Consider the following 22,659-nt stretch of genomic DNA (forward strand, 5'->3'; position numbering starts at 1 on the left):
AAGAGGTAGAATGGACACAGGATCTCCAACCTTAGGATCATGACCTCACTGCACGGTCCAGGAAATTTTTTTTCCTTTTGTGAGAAGAAAGGTCCACCCGATTCTCCACATATTGCTTACCAAAAAAAAAAATCTCCAAATATTATTTGGGTCCATCCATGCCTAAGTTTGCGGACGTTAGTCTTAACCTACTCGTCATGTTCCCAGGGACCCCACCATCTATAATGTCTGCTTATCAAATGACTGGATCATGTTTTGTTTTTTGGGTGCAATGCTATCGAAGGCCCATAGGCAGACATTTAGATTACGGTATCGGCAACAGAATCAGTATCGATTGCTGCCGATATCGAAATTGATTGGCAGTATCATATCGAGTTGGAACATTTTGCCACCAAAGTTTGGTATCACTGATTCCGTATCAGTCAAATATCGTTATTGGTAGGGGCATGAGTTTGGCCATGTCGGTCCTAGGCAGCTCTGGCTCACCCTAAGGCTAGGAATTTTCTGGCCTTGAGTCAATGCCGATCCTGGCCGGGGTTGAGGCCTCATGCTGAGCCGGACCCAGCTCAGTCCTATCTTCTTCTTCTTCTTCTCAGCCCAAACCCTGCTTCCCCCTTCCCCCTTCCCCCTTCCATGGTCAGGGCTAATCAAAGTCATCCAGGCCAAGCCTTGAGGCCGGGTTAGGCTCAGATTTTTTCTAGCCTTGAGATTGGGTTGGGCTGGGCTTGCGCCCAACTAAGGATTGGGTTAGTGTTTTTAAAAGCCCGACCCTGTTGCAACCCTATCACCATAGGCTACTAGAGGGTGAAGGGGCTACTTGTACGGCATGATGTGGCAAGGAGTCTCAAACTTGAGAGCAGACCTAGGGCCTTGCATTCCACAATTAGGGCGCAAACCAACTACGCTAGCAATCATCTACAATGACTGAAGAATGTCAACTTCCTCAATTGGTTACAAATTTACAATAAACTTCTCACCATATTAAAATGTCATCTTTCCCCACAAGTTGGCCCGCATCAATTGGCCTAACTTGAACAGATCTTTGAAGCTCAAAACCAGCTACATTGATTATTAAATGTGTTGAGCTTAAACACTGACCAACCAAGGCCAACCGAATACTATAACTGAGGACAAAATTTTGAGAGGAAGGAGCAACTTGAAAATTTTATTCCGTAATTCCTGAGACTATGTTCTTGATCTAATCTTATATAACAAAAATTGAAGAAGAAATTTAACTAGTCTTGTTGGTGCACTTAGGCCATTCCACATTCTTAGGCTTTTTTGTTTTCAGAACTGGGTTGTTCTCAAAGAAATTTGAGGGCCGGAGTTCAAATCCCCCACTTAGTGTCGGCATCACCGGAAAATCTTCTTGATAAGGGACATGATGAAAGCCTAAAGTGTACCACAAGACAATGTCCTTGTTCTCAATTTCTCTGTTCCTGCATTGTGAACAAACAAACCAACAGATTTAGTAATACTCTAGGAATGCACTTCCTAGTTCCTATATTTTGCCATGTAAAGTAAGGTTTATGAGTATGGATCATTGTATTACCTGAGACTCCAAATGGATAAAGTATCATCCCCATGGCTCTGATCAGCATATAAACCACCTGCCCACTTCTCAGATTTGTTATAGGGAGTGACCCACACTTGGTAATTGGTGAAAGCACCTCTGATCTGTGGATAGTCATCATCGGAGAGAAGGGAGGCCACTGGAAAACCTGGAACGAGACGGTAGCCAATGTGGTTCCCCATCTTAGTCCTCTTATTAGGATTCACCACCAAAAGCTCAGCTGGTTCCAAGCCAAGCTTAATCCTCGCATCAGATTCATGTTTAGCCACTTCTTTAACAAGTGACCAATAACTTTTCCTTGCTGAGATATTGTCCATCACTCTGGTTGTCTGTAATTTGGACTTGACGAATGAATTGTCTTTGTCATCAACATCGAGGTCAAGGTGGAAGTTGAGGAAGTGATCATGGTATACGCCAATGGTGTTTTCTGCTAAGAGTGTTCCATAGGCATCCTCCTTTATTTGGTCCGTGTGAGTATATGTTACACCCTTCACTTCCAATATACCTGTAAGCCCAACCTGTAAGGAAACAGAGTGTGGTTATATTTTTTAGAATGTTCAAGCAAATGGAATTGGGGATGGGATTGGCTGGAACCGGGTTGGAATCAGTTGAAACTCTAGAAATCAGTTAGAATAAGTAGAGATTTTCTAAAATCTGTGACTTTTTATGGAGAAAAGAACACTCCCAGGTCACGTGCCCCTACCCTACATGGGAGTCGGGCTGGGCTGGGTTGTTGACCCTAGCTTCTGCAATGGTTTGATTAACTTTGATCTGCCTATTTTTGTCATTCATATTCTATATATTAAAAAATTATAGAAAAATGAAATACCAAAAGGAGCACTAAATTCTAATATTAAAATTTAAAGTTAAATTTCAGATTGGATTGGGCCAAGTTGGGCTGGTGCTGAGGTCTCAATTCGAGCCCGACCCAACATTGACCTAGGGTTGGGGTTTTTCAACTTTAACCCACTTTCAAGGTCAGAAAACTTGGCCCAAGCCCTATTCGGATTCAGGACAGATTCGGATTGTTAGGGCGAAACTTTCACTCTCAGTAAAAATCACTTATAATTCATTTGTCAATTTCTTAATAAAGGGTAAAAATGCACCCACCCCAACTTTTATGGTGCCAGTTTGCTTGAACTCCCAATCAATAATGTAGTCATAGTTGCCCACGGTTGAAACCATCCTCACTACTAGGTTTATCTCCGGTCGAACCTCCCTTATCTGCAAAACAAGCCCGGTTTGTGACCAATCAATCACAAGTAAAAAAAAAACTCACAACCAGTGAATGTGGGTTAGGGTGATTGGAATGCTTACAACTTCTCCCGGAATGCCGCTTTCCGTATGCCTCCACATGATATCTCCGGCGTAACGTTCAAACACACAGAGAGCATTTGTAACCTTAATGGGCTTTCCATGCTGCCCAGCATAGTACCCATCCATGAATACTGCATTAGCCGGGCAGTCAGTTTTGGGCTCAAGTGATACTGCACATAGGCCCAAACCGAATTCACCTGCATCAAAAAAGGTCTTGTAGTACCACTCTTGAGTTGGATCCATGTATGGAACAAACAGCTCCGATACGTATCCTCTGTATAGTACTTGCCGGAATTCTTGCTTCTTGAGGTCATAAATCGATGCTGCCGATATGATAGGACCTGCCCGGATGTCGAAGCTCAGGTGAAGTTTCCAATCAGCCCACCTGTTCATGGCAATAGAATGAGATGGTGTTCTTCAGAAAGGCTCAATTCAGATGCCTGAATTGCATCCTGAGAATATTGCTCGGTACCCAGTCCATGACAAATCAGTTCAAGCCCAGACCCATTCTAAGTAATCCCAAAATATCCACTTGAGGATTCTGGTTGACCTGGTCCGACCAACATGTTATTTCCATACCCATAAGAACACAGAAAGAATTATGGTTTTTATCCAGAAAAAGGGCAAAAAAAAAATAAAAAATAGGGATTGTTCTAATTTTGAGGGGGCATGGAGTACCCTGGCGGCTCAGAGATGCATTTCCCTAAAAAAAAAAAAAAAAGGGATTGTTCGCTTGAAGCATTGCTCATCATTTCACATAAAGATGTGAATTTGAAATAGAAACCGTTCATTGAAATCAAATTGAACTGTTTACATAAAAAATGTGAAACCATTTATTGAATGGTTTAATTTTGGTTTTAAGATTGAAATTGTGATTCAGATTTGGTTTTAAAATTTAAACCATTGGTACCGTTTAAATAAACTGTTAAACCGATTAACATATAAGTAGTAAGTTTGAGCCATTTAATGTTAAATTTAGTTATATTTCAATAAAAAAAATTAGTTTACACTAAACAACTGTACTCAATAAAAAAATTCAATTCAATGTCACAATTTACATCCATTTCAAAAAATTTTGAAAGGTAAAGAAGTTTTTTGGACAAAAAATTAAGAAACATGAGAAACCGTTTATAAATAGTTTCGATTTTAATATATAAAATCATTTATTAAGTGATTCGATTTTAATTTTACATAAAAAATCTTGCATCGAATCGAATCAAACCATCTAGATCAAAACCAAATCGATTAACATCCTCAACTTCAAGATCCAAATATCCAACTCTTGGATTTATTGCATCCCCTTAGTGGAAGATTAATTGGATCATATCAATAAAGAGAAAAAAAATATAGGATTATGTGAGTATGTCTACCGTGGGTGTGATAGTGCGATAAGTATCGAACAGCTGAGACAATATCGACATGCATCCCAATGTCATTCTGACCATCGGATATTGCCGCACCACCGCATCCGCGGCAGAGGATATTTTCACAGGATTACGTTCTTCTTCACCATTGCGAAGGAAAACTTGGTCCCAATGGATTCATTAAATGGCCCACACCCCAATAGGAAAGTCTATAATCAAGTCCCATCGCAAGATCATAAATTTGAAATTTTCGACACTGATGTGGTTCTAGTGTTTCTAGTGGTTCTAGTGGTGGCCTACACTAGAACCACTAGAAACACTTGACTCTTAATTTAGAAGAATGATCAAGATTTAGAAGTACTGACCTGACAGTGTGGCCGGTGATGTTAAACCCCGGTCCATCCGGTTGCACAATCGTGGTCCGCCCAGCATTTGGACCAAACGGCGGCTTCTGCTTTGATGATCGATAGTCAGTCCCGTCAGCTTTAGGTACCGGAACTGTTAACCTATCATCATATTCCGTTATCTTCATGATGTCAAGGTCAACCACCGCTGTTATACCCTCCAACGGTCTAGCGTAGGGATTCACCGTTCCGTTCAAGTAATTGCAGAGAATCTTCAACAACCTCCGTTGCTTCTTCTTGTTCGTCTCTCCGAACCACCCAATCGAGTAAGTCCCACAAACCACTTCCGATAAGTTAAGCCCCCTCTTGCTAACCGACGCCTTAAATGGTGCGTACGTTAGTGGTAATTGACTCGCAGCTAGCTGTTCTTCGTTGGTCATTAAAGGGTATCCATAGCCTTTGTAAACATGGTCGGAGATAATGGAGCGGGTCGATAAGTCGACGGTGATTTCGTGGGTCTGTTTGTTGCTCCGGGTGATGACGAAGGCCCGGCGAGGTGGTGGGTTAAATCTAGTACTACTATGGTTCTAGCTTGACTATTCTTCCTCCATTTTTTTTTTCTTGGTAAACTTTCTCATTGCATGACATGGATGTTGTTGATGTATACATTTCCGTTGCCCTCTCAACTTTTATGTAATATACTTACTAGTGAGGTGATTTTATGGAGTTTTACAAAGGAATTGCATGTGTGAAGGAATTTTAATGTTGATGTATACATATACATTATCCGGCCCTCCCTAATATATATATATATATATATTTTTTTTCCATGAACATTTTGTTTTCCAATAGCCAATGGAAGTACCCAAAAGTAAGAAGAAAAGATGGTGAAGTGCATTTTTGACTCTTTGTGATTCAGATTCTGAAGAATTTTCTACTGTTCTTCTTGGACTTCTCTTCTGTGCCCAATTCTTCAACTATAGTTGGTAACCCTTATAGACTTATAGTGTGTTTACAGCTTAGTCGAGACTTGACAATTCAAAGGAAGGATCACCACGGAAATGTTTCTAGCTAGCTACATCAAATTAAATTGGTAACTAGTAACCATGACTTATTATTGGGTATCTCCACCATGAAATCTGAACCTGATCAGATTTAGTTAATCAAAGTAAACAGGTTGGCTTGTCAAGTCGTCATTGTTATATTTTATTGTTAATTGAATCCAATTTTGCTTACGCTGTCCCCTATCTCGTCTTTAGGCTATAGAACATGGAAAAAATATTCTTTCTACTCGGGAAGTATGAAAATTTCTTGCTACCTGTAATTGCATGTACCACGGGAAGTTACACGATTGGTGGGAGAGAAATCTCCCTTTATGAGTTTATATTGAAGTTGATCTAAATCCACTATATTCTAAAAGAGTTGAGTTGAATTTTCTTCCTTCCATAGGAAAACTTATTAAGTCTTCTTAATTTAATAAGTTTGAAATTTTTGGCTAAAGAAGACAAGAAGAAGCCCTTTATTGTATAATTTGCTCCCACGTAGAAACCAAATGCTTAAATATCACATGAGTTATTTGGCCATAGAAGAAAAGAGTATTGGAATGTCCACTTGTTTCATTTACGGGTGGTGAAGGTGCAACTAGACAAGGTTTACATGGGAGCTAGAAGTCCCATGATATGATACTTAAGTGCTTTCGCATTAACTCTAAAAAAATTTGAAGGTGGTGGATGTGATGGGAAAAAAAAAAGGAGTTCCCAAGACATAATGTTGTTCTTTGATATACCTAATATTCCTGTGTCACTGCACAAGTACAACCAAGCTTTGTTTTTACGAAATTTATGAGAAAAATCAAGGGTCATCACAATCATTGACAAGCCTGATACTTCCCCGAAATTGAATCGATTACAAAAAAATGTCGAAGGCAAAATAGTAAAAAAAATAATTAAGAATCAAAACTTGGGAAGCAAAGTCAATCGATCTGGCCTGATACAACTGATTAATATCAATATTGATACCGGTGATGATTGATACTGGTACCAATATCATGATTAAATCCATGTCTAGAGAGGAATCTGGGTTAGGTATCTAGCAGAACCCACAAACCTCCCTTTTCAACCATTGCATTGCACCACATGGTATCCTCTATTTTGCTTCTCTCTCTAAAAAAAAAATCTCCTATTTGATATCTTAACTCGGTAAAAAGTTCAGTCAAAGTCTCTCTTGTTTACCCAAAAAACAAAAAAGTCTATCTCTTGTTTTATTGCGACGTTTAACAATTTTATCACATCTAATTAATATAAGGTAAAGATTTCCAATGACTCTAAAGTAAAAAATTACACCAATAAGAAGATGGGAGATGAATTCATTCATTTTATCCGAAGATGGAGAGTATCAATATGACCCATGACTCATTATGAGAGAAAGCATGAGGAATCCCAAATCTGCCATTGGAGGGATTTTTTTCCCCCTACTATACTCAGTTGAACACTAAGTGAGTATTCTATATTCACACCATTTTATTGTCTTCCATCTTCTGTTTCATTGCCTATTAGAAGGAATATTTTATTGTATGAGACCTAATTCAATTTGGGTCGTTAAGAAATATCTCAATTTTAAATCAGTTTGGACTCACTTCTAGGAATATTCTTTATTTGTTTGATATTAAGGGGAAAAAAAAAGTATAGGAAAAAGCCGTTAAAACACGGTCGGACCAACCACCCAAATCAATCCAGGAAACCCTACTAACCTGATCCGCTACCGCGAGAAAGCCATGAAGACTATTACACCTTCCATTCCCACGTGGCAAAATATACCACCTCTTCTTGACACCTCTAAAGGCATCAAGTTTCCGTATTAACTACATTATAAAAATATCATTTCTCTTCCCTCCAATTTTGGTCGAAGGAACGCGAGCAGTTGCTATAAAGATCCTCCATCGTCAGATAAGAACCCAATTGACAATGCCCATTTACTAAAATACCCTGCAAATTCCTATCTAACCGTTCCAAATCCGAGCCTAATTTTTAAATTCGAAAAGTTAAGGGAAGAGAAATGGGGTCCTCTTGGAATGTCTAGAATTCTCAATCCAGAGTCTCCCAAACTTTTTTTATGCACTTGTGAGTTGGGACTCATAGCTTCTGGAATGAACTCCTAATTCCTAAATTCTTATGATCTCTCAGACCAGTTTAGCTGTTCTTCCACTACTGTTATCTCCACCCATTGCTTAATCTGTGCTTATCTCCTGTGTCATCAGTAAGTCTTCATTTCTCTTCTAATGATCTGCATTTTATTTCTTCTTCTTTGATTCATTACTGTTTTCCTGAAATTATGATTATTTAGTTCTTTTTTTTTCTTTTTTTTTATATTTTATGTACTGCTTAATTTGTTTCTTTTCTTAATTATAATCAAATCAAATGTATGAAGCGCTAGTGTTTAATTATCAGCTCAATCATCATTGACAGGGATTGGGTTCGTCCTGTTCTGTGTTTTCTCTTTGAATCTTGGATTCTGTTGGATTAAGTGCTTGTTTTGATTGATTTAATTGGAATGTTTTTCCATCTATTCCAGGGACACCAATTCGGAGCAAGAATTCCCTTCTTTTTTTAAGAACTGACAGTTTAAAACTTGGTTTCTTATTGTATTTGTATACTCAACTAGTGGTCGGCTGGAGACGGAGAACTTGGATCCTTTGCACATAGGTTCACCTAGATATACATCTGTCCCATTTCCTACCATTTATTCGGTGAAGAAGGGTATATATGGAAGCAGCAAAAAGGATAGGTGTTGGATCCTTATATGTACGTCCAGCTGAATGTACTTTCAAACACGTGGATATTTTTGGATTCCATAATCATATTAACTAGGTTTCACTGATACCACGTTCGGAACCTAGGACCTTAGGTGTGTTCCTTGGCTGGCTGGGTTAACAGGCATGAGGTTTTGGGTTAGATGCTCAAGTGGAATTTCATGGTTTGTTTTATAATATTTACGAAAAAAAAGACATTGTTCCGGAGTGTGGTGCGAAATGACCATCCTCTCCCAATAGAAGGTGGAAATTTTATCCTTATTGATGCTTATGTGTACGTTTCCATTGGTTGTGCATTGGTGTGTAGGGACCAAACTCTAGGACAAGAAATTCACCCCCATTTATCAAAGATGAAGGCAAGAAATCGCTCACTTGTTGTGTGTTACCCCGACACCAGTGCGAAAGCCAATGAGAGTGCACAACGGCATCAAGATGTATATCTTTGCATAGGCTTTTCCACTATTATTTATCATGAACTGACGAGACCTGAGTAGCCTAAATCAATTGGGTTGTTTGTCAAGTTAGTCGTTCTTTGCCAGTTAATTATTTGGCTGCATCATTTAGCAAGAATGCCAATCATTGACACTATATTAGATTGGACCAAGTTTCTCTTCACCCTCTTCACATTGTGTGAAGAGAGAACCTCTTAATCCACGGGATTTGACCCTCCAAGTGGACTGAGAAAGGTTTTTTTTTTTTTTTGGATATTTTGAACTTTTGTAAATAAGTGGCAACAGTTCATGATCACATTCACCAATTACATTTTGAGCATGTTCTAGAAATAGTTTAGAAATGGTGTATCCATTCTAATATAAAAATGTGTGCAATGGAATTCATGAGAGATGCATTAGGTAACTTACGGCCAACTAAAGATTTATCTAAGAGGTCATAGCCAATAACATTTGGCATGTTAATAAATTGGGAAAAGGCCACAAAATACCACTTAAAGAGTCTTAACCTAAAATTTTACAGCATTAGTTGGAGAAAGCTCTTCAAGTATATGTAGCCACCAAGGATTTGAACAAACTGATGTGAGACTATATAACTCCCGACAATTCCTTCACATGGTGGTAGAATGAGACACCTGATCAATACACATGGAAAGATAGCATGAGGGAAAGAACAATGGACTTAAACACCAGTGGAGAGAGCTTCTCATGCATATGAAGGGACCAAGGACTCGAACAGACTTGATATTAGTGTTTGCTGCATGTGCTAGTGCTGTATTGATGGTGTCAAACTATCATTGGGTTATCTTTTGGAGCTAGTGTCATGAAAATGCAAGCCCAGATTTTGTTCTTTGCGTTGTGGCGATTTTTGACACCATTGTGCTCTGGATTAGTTCCATATCAATTCAAAACTTCAACAGCAAGATCATGTCCATGCGAAGGGGAACATCATGTTTAACATAAGAACCTCTTAAGTAACTTTTGATGTAAACTCACACCTTCTAAAAAACAGAACATTTGTGTTTTCTATTAAGTGAAAGTTTTATGTTTGTTTCTGCACATCTGATTTCAGACATGAGATGGTCCTTTGGTTATTACAGTGTTTCCCTCTGTGAGTCAACTAAAAGTGATCATAACAATAATTGTCTTTTATGCAGAAATGGCTGAACCAGCATACAATGTTGCATCTTACAGCGAAGCATTTGAGGACAAGTCTTCTTCTTTCCTGAACTTACAATTGGAATTGATGTTGGAACTTTTCAATGTCGTGTTGCAGTATGGAATGGATCTGAAGTTGAACTCCTTAAGAATGCTAGAGACCAGAAGGTGATGCGTTCCTATGTCACATTCAAAGACGAGATCCCTTCAGGAGGTGTTAGTGACCAAGTTGCTCTCGGCAAGCATGAAATATTTTCAGGTTCTGCGATCTTCAATATGAAATGCTTGATTGGTAGAATTGACACAGACCCAGTAGTTCATGCTTGCAAAAACCTCCCCTTTCTGGTGCAAACTTTAGATATAGTCTTACACCCAATTGAGTTAGACTTGGTAAATGGTTCAAAAATAATGAAGACATTGGAACGTTCTGAATTTGAGGAAGTAAACAAAGAGGTATCAGGAGATGTGAGGAGCTTGTACTGCACTGCTTGTCTGATGCAAAAGTAGAAGTGGAAGATGTAACTGATGTCATACTTCTTGGTGGGTGTTCAAGCATTCCAAGAATAAGAGACCTGGTTTTGGGTATATGTAAAAGGAAAGATGCATACACAGGGATGAACCCATTGGAAGCAGCAGTAAGGTGCAGTGGCATCAGGAATTAGTGACCCATCTGGAATTTTGGATCTGTTAACTATACAAGCAAACCCTATGAGTCTTGGAATTCGAGCAAATGGCGATAGTTTTGTTCCGATCATAAATCGCAACATCCCAATGCCGGTAAGGAAGGAATTGGTTTTTGCAACTTAACAGGATAACCAGACCGAAGCCCTGATTGCTGTTTATGAAGGTGAAGGAAAAAAAGTGGAAGAGAACCATCTATTGGGCTACTTCAAGATTGTGGGGATTCCGCCGGCACCAAAAGGGACTTCAGAGATCATTGTATGCATGGACATTGATGCTTCAAATGAGCTGAGGGTGTTCGCTGGGGCCATTTCACCTACAAACCAACAACCTGCAACACCCTTTATGGAAGTGAGGATGCCTACTGTGGACGATGGCCATGGCTGGTTTGCTGAAGCTCTGCTTAAGATGTATGGGTCAACTTTAGACTTGAAAACTATACAGAAGAAGATACACAACACTAATGGGACTTGAAAACTTCACAGGTCTCCTTAAAGTGTGTACTTAAATCGTTTCTTTATGTAATTTTGTTGTTCTCTTCTTTCACACTGTCACAGTTTCCAATGACATCTCACTATCTCACCTCTTCAGCTTTCATTGTACATCTCTGAGCTTAAATCCTCATGACACCTTTCGTTTGGAATTTCATCTTTTTCTAGTTCATCTGCAACATAATAAGAAAAACTGACATCCACTGAGAGAAAAATGACCCGAAGCCAAAATTTACAATTTACACGAAAGTAGCATGTACAATAACATTTAAAATCTCATGTCAACTTAATGGGGTTGGTTACATGGAGATTTCAAGCAAGGACAAGCTTGATGATCTATGCAAAAAAATAAGCTTTGGCTATCAACTTGATGCACCATTACAAATCAGTCACAGGAAGGTAGCACATAAAAGTTTAAATTCAGGTTTAGGTAGCATGTAAAGGTTTAAATTCAATTTTCAGCTTAGTACCCAAGAAAAAAAAAATCAGCCTTTTCTTGTTTTGACTGATTGCTCACTGTCTTATTGTATCAAGGAAGAAATAAGTGAGAAGGAGGGAAAGGAAATAATACACAAATGGGAAATGGAATCAGTCTCTTATTATGGATAATTACAGTGGTTTACGGTCACAAGATAGTAACATACAAAAGAATAGCAATGAGAAATGATTTCTACATTTCTACATAGCCCCCAGAAAATATTGAAATTCCCCCATCCCCATTTTGGAAAACATTAATGATTAAAAATAATAAATCTCTTCCCCACACCCCACCCCCACCCTTCTATCCAAAAGGGAAAAATGCTATCACAGTGTGTAAAAATTCCTGCACACAATCCTTCCCCCAAACTCTCCTCCTCGACAACCCATCATATTAACAGAATGTGGATGGCTTGTAATCTAATGAAGCTGCAGTGAACAGATGCGTCCTCTTTATGTCAAACTTCAACTGCAACGCGGGTCTTGATAGGTTTGAGTTTGACTCCTAGACTCTCTGGTGACAGGAGCTCTGGCTCTATGCACCAATGGCTGGAGAAGCTAGCAGGGTTTGAGCCTTGACATGGTTCCCTGTGGTAGCCAAAACCCATTAAAAAGAACTCAAGAGGGATCAACATGGCATATGGATGTTCTTCTGTCACCAGTGAGCCACATGCTTTAACCTGTGATGAATCCAATTGTATCATTTGACATTTTAATCCAGTGAGTTTTAGAGCTTGTGATCAAACCAATTGCCATGAGATTCTGACACAATTTGGCAACTCAAATAAGAATTTTTAAGAATCTGTGTGTAAATGCTTAAAAGAAGAAGGTAACAAGAAGAGAAGGTCCAGATTTCTACCTCTACAAAAGCACTGCTTCTCTTGTCCATTTTGGAGCACATGTGGAGGGCCTCAGAGAGAAACCCACTGCTTTCACCCACAAAAATGAGGGTCTTGCATTTTAATTTTTTCAAGCCATTAGTAAGATCTACCCTCCTGCACAAAAAACGTAACCAATGTTAACATGATAGTTTGGCGAATGCACACCACCAAGCTAGCAGGCGGCACCGCCCAATGGAGGCATGGAACAGAGCATCATCCAGGAGGGGCAGGGAACAGAAAAAGAAACAGAAACAGAGGGCACTAGCTTATGGTACACCAGCAGTGTGCTCAGTCTTTTCCCTTATTTCAATTATTTTGTCTCACGGATTTTTACATTCTTGCACCCTTTAAGATGTTCGCATTCAAAATGGAATAACACTATACGCTTCCCCATCCTTCTATTCATATAATGCAGACATTGGTAACAGAAGTAGATTCAATGGACATATTGTAGCTATAATAGCATGGTCATTATTATTTCAACAAAGCTGATGAAATTTTAGGCCTTGTTCCAAGACATTTCCACTTGTTTCTGTTTCTCCCTTCTCTGTTTCACACACACAAAAATCCACCTAAAATAAGTTTTTTTTCTAATCTGCACCATCTCCTAATTAGTATATTTATCAATGTGCGAATTAGAAGAGTAGTGCATATTATCAATATTCTGAAATCCAAATTCTCTAAGGAAAAATAGAATTGCAGTCCATTTGGCTGATTTATCCATTTAATAATTCCCTCTGCAAGGCAAAACCCAACCTTTTACTGGGCTTTAACTTCCAACATCTCTTGCTAAAAAGGGAAGCTCATGTTAGGTATTATCATTGATGCCTCACTAGTAGACAGATGATCCGGATTGAAGGTGAGAATCCTCCAGTAGAAGGGAGGTTCTTCACTTGAAAATTTAAATCACAATGGAGTAGCACTGCATCCACCAAAGTTTTAATCTTCTATGTTCAAATATTCCTTTCAACACCAAGGGAGGGTGGGAATGGGTGGGAATTTTTATTCACTGCATATGAGGTTCATCAGAGTCACACACTCCCTATACCTAGACTTGTCAGATACTAAAACATTAAATCAAGTATTAAGGATGGGTCTTAACAGCTCTACAGGATGTCAGTTAAAGCTGTAATGCAGAACTACAATGCAAATAAGAGGAAAGGTGGAAGACTTTACTCGTTAATAGCTTGAAGAAAGCGCATGACATTTGAACTTTGCCTTTCATCCAGTAACTGCATACAAATAACAGAAAAGATCATCGTCCAATTTGGAAGAAGTTGTAGAATTATTATGAGGTGTTTTTCTAATAGGACATCTCAAGGAGAAACTAAAATGCTTTCTTCCAAATAGTCAAAAAGGGATCCACAAACAGAATTACAGCAAACATGGGATAAATGCAGTAAAAAACACATTCAGTGGGTCCCATCTTGCAGGCCCAGCCAAGTTAACCCTGTTGGATGATCAAAAGATCCTGCACATCAGGATAAATGCATTGGAAATGTCTATTGCACGGTTGATCTGTCCACTACTGGACCAGTCAACCCTGTTGGATGATCAAAAGATCCTGCACAACAGGATAAATGCATTGGAAATGTTTATTGCAAGGTTGATCTGTCTACTACTAGATCAGGGAATCCAGAAAAGATCTGGACTACAATAGGTTAGGGATTCAGGATAGATAATGTGATTCCTTAGTACAGGGTCTATGGATGAGTAACAATGGAATTCATTCATACCTTCTGACCTTTCAAAGAGGAAAATAGTGCATTCCCTAGAGGAGAGAAGGAAAATCAATAGCTAAGAAATAAGAGGTTATCTCTGAGACCTAGTTGAGACTTCCTTACCCTTCGGCAAGATTGTACCATGTCAAATTCCTCACCATGCATATTACTCCTACCTTCCTGAGGTGGGGGGGGGGATTTCAAAAGAAAAAAGTTACTAGAAGAATTTGAATCACCACAACTATGCCAAACTCTAAAGTAATGCCAAGTACCTTACTGAAGTAACGCTGGAGAAGACACTCCTTCAATAAACCACACATACCATAGAAGTAAAGCAAGTTCAACATTACCTGAAAATTGTAGAGGTTTATTTATTCAAACATCAAATATCATGCTTTCCAATCAAGGATTACTTTTCTCTAAAATGGAAATTTTGTCACGCGACAACCCCATCCACCATGAATTGTGCAACCTTGAATCTCTTCATGCATGACCTCTTATGTATGAACTCATTGGGTAGGGACTGTGGAATCAGACCATAGGACATTAGCCCAAAACTCACATCATTCAATGACCCTAACCATCCAATCAAGGAAATTCCTGTGAACCATTGCAAAGTTTAATCTACTCTGTAGTCAAAAGGAATGCAATAGACAACAGGATCATCCTATTGTGCAAACTATGGGATGCCAATCCAAAGGATCCTCCATGATCAAGACTGAAGAAAAAGTGTCAAGTCATAGAATGTTGAAATAGAAGACGGGCCCTGCTACCCATGGTGAGCTGATGCCCATAATAGGATATTGAGTATTGATGAACAAGGTACTGTGATCAAACCTTATTATATAGCCATTCTGTCCATGAAGGTTTTCTGCAAAGTGGGGAAACAAGGATTAACCCACGAACACATTCCTTGTATTTCATCTGCATTATAGAAGAAGATATGACATGAAACTAATTAATCAAAACTAAAGACTAATCAAAAGGGAAGCCATATATGCTGAGTTTATCAAAAATCTGAACCTACTGCAAATAGTGTAAGGATGTATGCCCCAGCAGCTACACCCAAGCATAAAACCTCTTTGAGCCTGATCAAGAGCATAAACCATTAGAAACCAAACAACATTCCAATTCATATTAGCAGTTATGCAAATATGTTTTGAAAAATCAAGTAAGAGGTGTATCTTCCCTAGTCACTGTAAAAAAACTAAAAATAAAAGAATCAAGGAAGAAAAAAAATGTTTACTTCAAAGATTTTCTGAGAGAAAAAAAAAAAAGGAAAGCAAAGGACTTCAAAAACACAGAATGGAGGGGCTACGCACCATAAGAGTTTTAAACACTACAGAAGTATGACTCTCTTATGAATGAAAATCAAAATTACCAATTGAATTTATTAGAAGAAACAGATAATGACAGAAACGCCCCTGACAATAATCAAAAGCAAAGCACATGTACGAAATGAAGTTATAAAATTAATTATGATAGTAGAATGCTGTCATTAAGCTCGCAAATAATTAGTCTTGGCCTACTAAGAGGTATAGAGTGAGGTAGCAAGGACTTTGTTAGAGACTGACCAAACTTGGGAGGATTGCTCATGACAACAGATGTAAAGATAGGCTGCTCAGAAAGGAACATCATCCCTACTTTTGCTTGGATCAGTTTTGAGAAATGTAAAATGAGTTTGATAGTTTCAGATTGAACTCCATCACTGTAATTTAAATCTAAAAAGTGGATTTATGCTTGCCATTTATATGGTGTAGTCGTACTGTGGGTGAACCAAGTATATCTTGTATTCCGGTTGTGTGCATTCTTCTCCTACTGTCCCCATAATCACTTACTTTGCTTTTGACACTCTTAGTATTGTAAGCCATCAAAATTGACCTACTGGCAGCTAGGGTGTCTGATTTCAGCAACCTGGTTTTTGGTTTAAGGGGGCCTTGCCACAACAGTAGCAATGTAAAAAAACACTATCTAGGAAAACTAAGATGCTTAGAAGGGCAAAGGTTTCCTGAGAAGCCTAAATATCAGCCACATGATAGATTTGATGGGACCTAAATTTTTTGGAAACCCCTGCTTACATGTCGAGTTTCAGCCCAAAAGGAGTTTCATAAAGCTACAAATGGTGCACAGACATGCGTGGACCACTGAAAAAATACAAAGATGCATGGACATATATGTGAAGTACTTGATTGAATTTAAGTCTATAATGTCCCACATGGCTAATCCATAATGTGTACAACTAATCTAATGGCAAAAGTTTGTTTTCACTGGCCAACTGTCCATCTGTCAAAATGGTGGATGGCCACAAAAAAAAATCCCACTTTAAAAATATGTATTCCCCCTCTCTCTGGCCTTCTTTTCTTTGTCTTTATATTTCTTTCTATCCTGGGGAGGGGGGATGGGGTACTAAAAGCCAAGTATTTTCCTTCCAATAATCAGTTCCATCAATACATACTAAAGAACAGCAACAAACATCATCAAAACCAACTGCGGCAACAATCAATCACGTACCCAAAAAAGTCGAGCACTTCAGCAACCTGGTCAGCAAGGTCTTCTACACTAAGCAAGGGAGCATCTGAAGAAATAGAAGCGGCTCCTAACTGAAGGAACTCTTAAACAAATGAGAAGAGACACCATTAAAATCGCTGAAAGGAATTTCAAAAGCTAACCAATAAAGAGGGAAAATATAATTAACATTATGAAAGATGGCAGTGCCAATGCTGACCTCATGCCCAGGGGCCTCAATGTGGTAAATACAGAAGTTGTGAAGCAACAATGAAGCTGCATCTGGGCAAAAAAAGAGACCTTGAAAGCAAGACATAGCTGTAAAAACACAGAAAACAAATCAACAAATGGGGAATAAATCAACAAAACCGGATAGAAGTAGAAAGAAAGGGAAAAAAATAAATATACAATTGAGAGCAACATCTGGGTATGTAACTAGAGCAGGCATTTCCTTATCCCCACAGACAATAACAGAGATGGAGCCTTTACTTGTCTCGACCAAACATTCCTGCAAAGTTCAGAATAAATAAAAAAGGTAGAAAGGGAAACGCATTAAATATAAATGGCAAAGAAAATATATAACTAGGAAGGGATAATCGAATCCATAATCCACATAAAAGAATGGGCATGAATATGAAGATTAATCAGAGCTGGGTCTGTCATGGTGTTACCTTCCCTCCAAAAGGTATCATCTCAACATCAATAGAAACAGAGTCGCCTGAATCACCCATGACTCCTCCACCAATAACCCAGCAATGAAATTGTATATCTTTTTTATTCTTTTTTGGTAACGAAATTGTATATCACAAATCAAATACTTCAAGAGATCATAGAACAAAGAACATTACTCTCTCTCTCTCTCTCTCTCTCTCTCTTCTGGGTCTCCCTCTGGTCTCTCTCTCTCTCTCTCTCTCTCTCTCTCTTCTGGGTCTCCCTCTGGTTTCCAAATCCTTGAATTACAAAAACCCCCCAAAATTGTGCAGAAGGAAATAACGGGAATATGCCGCTATTTTTTTGGACATATTCGCAATTTTATCTGGATGGTCAAACTTTGACTGCTTTTTTCCCACTTATTTGTTCGCATTGTTGCGTTTTTGGTAATTTTCGAAGGCGATCTAACGGTCATAGGGAGGAGTAGGCTTAGGCTCAGGTTTAGCCCACACGAAAGGCCAAGGAAAGAGACACCTCAGCAAATCCAATGGATAGATTTGCTGATCCCCGCTTACAGGGAGATGCAGATTCCGCTTTGATGGTCACGATTCAGTGGGTGGACCCTGTCTCTATTGGAGTAGACTAGACTTTAGAGTCCAATAGTCCACACGCGCCGTAAAGATAGAAAGAGACAGCTGAACAGTACATTTACTGGAGAACACGTGGCCATGAGAGTTCGAATTTACAAAAACAACCCTAACAGTGTCGGCCAATAATAAACTTCCCCCACTTATAAGGGTGGGCCGGGTGACTGTAGCACTGTGGGCCTATGGGCTTAAAGCGCTTTTGGGTCGTTGGCTTTGTTCCATCATTCCACCCTCCAAGTATAAGCCTACCCATTCGTTGATCGAAGGAACACATCAGTGGGTGTGGCTAATGAGAGAGGAGGCGCAAGCATCTTCAGTTCAGCGAGGGGATAATGCAGTCTTTTTTCACCTGCTATATCTGAACGTAGACACACACACCAGGAGAGAGCATTATTTCTTCCCAAAATCTAATATTGCACAGCAAGGGCTATTCAAGAACTCATCTGAACAGCGACGAGTTTTTGGTAAGCCTACCATTACAAGGAAAGGAAAGAAAAAAAAATATATATATATATATATATATATATTTTTTTTTTTTAGGTTTTCTCATGTTTTTGATAAGATTTTTTTTTTAAACAAAAAAAAAACTTTATCATTTTGAAAATCTAAAAAGAATCTTCTCTTGGTTCAGGATATGCCAAGCACAAAAAATTTCTTAAACCAACTTTTTTATTTTCTTTTATTTTCTTCTCTTCTCTTAGCTAGCAAACACAGCCTAAGAGAGTTTAGGGGGGCATGTGCGGAAGAAAAAAGATACATATTGTCAAACTGTACCTGAAGAGTAGTTACACTCCACACATGACAAATTTTTTTCAACAGCTATTCTCTGAAGCCCTTGCTTTCAAAGAATAGAGAACTATTTTCTTGTACAAAATCCTCAACGCCATTCCACCCCACCACCCAAAAAAAAAAAAAAAAGAAGAAAAAAGAAAAAAAAAATATGTATCTTCCATAGGTTTTGAGGACAAATAGTAGTACCCTGTGGGGCAAACATACACTAGTAGTGTGGTAAGCATATTCCAAAGGCTAATAAAGATTAATCAATAGGGTGACAGAGCCCTGTTGAGGGAAGACTAATGGCACGCAAAAGATGTGCTTTCAGTATTTAGGACTACAATCCACTACTAGATATCAATTTAGAACAGTGTTCTGAGTCTGCAATAACAATTTAGAGAAAGTAAATAGACAAAATGATTGTTCCAATTCACATTTAAGCAACCACTGATCATAATCACTAGTCAGGTTGGAAGACCTGGATAGTGAGGAAGTTCCATCAGCGTAGGAAGTATACTTCGCATCTGACATGATATTTTCACTTAAAACAGTAGATCAATTATAAGATTAAGGTGAATGAGTTTTATTATCAAAATCCTTGAAGCCAGTGCCTCCAGTCCAAATAGAGCATTTTCATGTAGATAGCTTATTAGTTACAAACATTAACAATGGACTATCTCAATCCTCCTTTGGCTGGTTCCGGCTGCTGCGGGTTGCCAGAAGTTTACTTTTGGGATGACTCCTATACAGGTGAATATCATTCCCTATATCTTGGGAGACATCTAGGAAGAGCATAATAACCACATATCTTAAGGATGTCCGGGAGAAAGAACTGCTTTCTTGCCAAATAGTGGCATTGCACACAAATTTTGGTTCAGCTTTTCATACATAACTAGACGATAATCAGTGGGAAATTACTATGCAAGTCATCAATAATCTCTATTCACTATCTTCTACTCCCTATAAACCAAATGCTAGTCCTTGTCGAACAACAGCAGCAGCAGTAGAAAGAGTTGGTACTTGGTACCGTGTATAGTTCCTTCTTGATTGCAGTTTTACATAACACATCACTAATAAGAATCAGACAATAATCCATATTCTACAAAGATATGAGACTAGCACACCAAGATTTAAATCAACAGAGCAGCATATTATCCAGTACTGCCACCCAGTTCCCACAAATGGGAATAAATGATTTCTAAAATCAACAAAATGAAAATTTCCATGCTGGGAGAAGTAAATTATAAACACCGAGAGACTGATTTTGATAGGGCAAATCCTTTTCCAAAGAGGGAAGTAGGCTAGGAATAGAGAAGTTCACCGTTCGGATAGATAGATAGATACGAGATCATATCATGAAATATTGTCAATGCCGAGCATCCAAAAGTTTTCACTTACAATCCAGCTGAGAACCCAGCAGATAAGGCATATGGCCTGACACACAATAGATCTGTTAGACTATGAACATTGACAATTTCATCACCGATAAGGGAAACTGTCGATATGCAAGAGTTGAACCCATTGAATGCACTTACTTGAGGAAAGATGTGAATCCCATCTTTATTGTTCTTTACAGGCCGGTCATGAGATCTTCTTTCTCAGATGTGGGTCAGCAAGCCTAGCTTTCATAATAGTTGCAACTGGTACCAAAACCATGAAATTTTCTTCCATGAAAGTAGTTCTGCGAGTGCTTTTTCTACCTAATTTGGGACGGAAACCCACCTGGTGAGAGCTTTTGGGCATATGTCACTATTGCTTTGGAATCTAAACCTGCAAGGGTGGAATACATGCACTAATAACCCTGAAAGATCCTTCTAAATGACCAGTGTTGTCTAACCTCTAGAGACATTCAAAGTTTCCATGTAAAAGGAAAATATTTGAAAAGCATACTCAATTCCAATACGAGAGCCAAACACAGAACTTCTGGAAAAAAAACACGGTACCATACCCAAGCTTCAATTTTCTACATAAGCGAAAAAATAAAGTAAAATTTACACCATCATACGCATACCAAGATCAAAAAAAAAAAAACACTAAGCAAGACTAAATGAAGCATAGAAGGACTAGTCTTAAGAAGCAACTGCTTAGGTTTAAACAAGTACTACCTCTACTATTCAGCATGTCAAGTTTCACTACATTCTCCACTTGAGAGTAGTTACTTCCCAAAACAATATAACTATTGTCAAGCACCAACAATAGCATACATCATGTAACGATTTCATTCATCATATGTCATTCCCCAATTAAAGCATGGAAGCATCTCTGTTTAGCTGACTACAGGTTAAAGAGTAGCTAGTCAACCCTGAGAATAACTAATCAAAAAAGCAGAAAAGCTATCACCAAGAGAACCAGCATGAATGCTTCAAATTGTCAAATTGAGGCTACTGCAAGGTGATGATGATCACCCTGTCGAAGACCCACAGTGATATGAGAACTCACATCTAACATGGCAAATGATGGAGAAACAACACCCATGGCAAGACTCCACATTAACAAGGAGAATTTGATTCCCCACTTTCAGATGGGTGCATCAATTCATGGTCATAAATATTGACAGAACAACACCCATGGCATGTCATATATGTTAAATGAGATGAGAAAAATCAAACCCTTTTCTGAGCGATGTAAATTGGACTCATATGCCAATCCACACTTCCCTGTGGTTTATTCCATATTATGAGATTTATTTTCAAGTAAATGTACAGAGTCTACAAATATATTAAAACAAAGGAATATGATGAGCTAACATTTGAGTGAAAAAAAAATATATATATTCGTGTCTAACATAAGAGTATGGTGCTAAACAAAAGCTCAAATAACTACAAATAAAGGAAATCACACAAGTTATATTGTAACATGAGAGCTTGCATGTCACCAAAAGACAACTCTCAACTAAGCTAAAGCCGAGGTTGACTTCTTGGACCCTGTTTCACCATTTCACCTTGTAAAGCTATGCTTGCGATCAGTACATCATCGGCGGAGTTTGAACATTACGAAAACACAGCAGCAACAACAACAACAACAACAAAGACGATGCATGGAAGAACATTACCAAACGACAACGGGGGAAAAATATAACACTAGGAGTAGCAAACCAGCATGGAAGAATAGTTCGAAAGCTTTAGATTGTAAAACACAAACTCAAAATAGTACCCTAGATTGCTATTGCACATCGTACCATGTTGTATACTTTCTCTAGTATAGTTTATGTTACATAATTTAGTACCAGAACACATAAAATTCAATTAAAACAACAAAAATATGAATTAGGAAAGAAGTGAGCCCTGACCGATATATAACCATATTTATTTCAAAATTTTGTTTCATGAAAATCATTTTTTTAACCAGAAAATAAAATCTTACTCCGTGACACCATAGATCATCCTAAGGAGTCTAACCAAATCTGACAAACTGTTGATGTAGATGCATTGTAGTAGTAGTAGCCCCCAACATCGTGTTTCACCAAGAAATGTAGATAATTTGAAAAAAAATGCCAAATCTGGAGTTTTTTGGACCTTTTCCCCTCTCATGATTGAAACCTCTTGAAACACACAAAATGAGTCGAAATAATGCTTTTACAAGCACTGCTTTGCAACATTTCATATGAAAACCGAAACTGAGGCTAGGTAAAATGCCAAATTTTCAATTAAAACTTTGCATACCTAGTGAGTCGACCTATGTTTCATTTGACTCCTGTTGAAACTGAAATAAGTCGCAAGATTTGGCCATTTTAACCAAAATCTTGAATCATACATGGAAGGACATCATAAATTCGAAGGCTATAATTATTCTTTTTTTTTTTTTTGGGGGGGGGGGGG

At 38.4% G+C, this 22,659-nt stretch overlaps 3 protein-coding genes and 1 pseudogene across 10 annotated transcripts in view; 1 reads left to right on the forward strand and 3 right to left on the reverse strand.

Moving 5' to 3' along the window:
- Positions 1-1,041: 1,041 nt before the first annotated feature.
- On the reverse strand, positions 1,042-7,821 carry LOC122071247 (primary amine oxidase-like). Its single transcript, XM_042635571.1, has 6 exons — positions 7,783-7,821; positions 4,620-5,185; positions 2,891-3,275; positions 2,684-2,797; positions 1,553-2,091; positions 1,042-1,439 (listed from the first exon to the last, which is right to left on the reverse strand). The coding sequence occupies exons 1-6, from the start codon at positions 7,819-7,821 to the stop codon at positions 1,232-1,234; spliced, it is 1,851 nt and encodes a 616-aa protein (XP_042491505.1). The 3' UTR covers positions 1,042-1,231.
- Positions 7,822-10,014: 2,193 nt separating this feature from the next.
- Positions 10,015-11,168, forward strand: LOC122071249 (annotated as a pseudogene).
- A 799-nt stretch (positions 11,169-11,967) lies between these two features.
- LOC122071225 (protein NDL1-like) overlaps positions 11,968-22,659 on the reverse strand; it is a 33,776-nt gene continuing 23,084 nt past the window's right edge. For 2 of the 6 annotated variants that reach the window (XM_042635537.1, XM_042635541.1), the window contains exons 3-12: positions 17,178-17,277; positions 16,990-17,087; positions 16,776-16,864; positions 15,292-15,352; positions 15,102-15,188; positions 14,537-14,614; positions 14,388-14,444; positions 13,720-13,775; positions 12,522-12,657; positions 11,968-12,342 (exon numbers count right to left, since the gene is read on the reverse strand). In XM_042635537.1, coding sequence (XP_042491471.1) covers positions 12,121-12,342; positions 12,522-12,657; positions 13,720-13,775; positions 14,388-14,444; positions 14,537-14,614; positions 15,102-15,188; positions 15,292-15,352; positions 16,776-16,864; positions 16,990-17,087; positions 17,178-17,277 — 984 coding nt within the window. In that variant the 3' untranslated portion in view covers positions 11,968-12,120. Of the gene's footprint in view, positions 12,343-12,521; positions 12,658-13,719; positions 13,776-14,387; positions 14,445-14,536; positions 14,615-15,101; positions 15,189-15,291; positions 15,353-16,775; positions 16,865-16,989; positions 17,088-17,177; positions 17,278-17,440; positions 18,528-20,162; positions 20,276-20,376; positions 20,511-20,563; positions 20,579-22,659 lie in introns of those variants that run through there. The other 4 variants (XM_042635542.1, XM_042635538.1, XM_042635539.1 and 1 more) reach the window with 4 other exon arrangements.
- Positions 19,841-22,659, reverse strand: part of LOC122071226 — a 25,747-nt gene continuing 22,928 nt past the window's right edge. Inside the window, exons 3-4 of one of the 3 annotated variants that reach the window (XR_006138112.1) lie at positions 20,377-20,611; positions 19,841-20,246 (exon numbers count right to left, since the gene is read on the reverse strand). The gene's annotated coding sequence lies outside the window, so the exon portion shown is untranslated. Of the gene's footprint in view, positions 20,612-22,659 lie in introns of all 3 variants that reach the window. The other 2 variants (XR_006138111.1, XR_006138110.1) reach the window with 2 other exon arrangements.

The sequence above is a fragment of the Macadamia integrifolia genome, unplaced genomic scaffold (genome assembly GCF_013358625.1).
Source record: "Macadamia integrifolia cultivar HAES 741 unplaced genomic scaffold, SCU_Mint_v3 scaffold_198A, whole genome shotgun sequence".
Lineage (NCBI taxonomy): Eukaryota > Viridiplantae > Streptophyta > Magnoliopsida > Proteales > Proteaceae > Macadamia > Macadamia integrifolia.

Coding starts and splice junctions, on each gene's coding strand:
- LOC122071247 (XM_042635571.1), bottom strand. CDS start 7,821: ATGGGTGGAGATAACAGTAGTGGAAGAACAGCTAAACTG. Junction 3,276..4,619: donor ATCACCGGCCACACTGTCAG/GTCAGTACTTCT, acceptor TGCCATGAACAG/GTGGGCTGATTGGAAACTTC. Junction 1,440..1,552: donor TTATCCATTTGGAGTCTCAG/GTAATACAATGA, acceptor TTCACAATGCAG/GAACAGAGAAATTGAGAACA.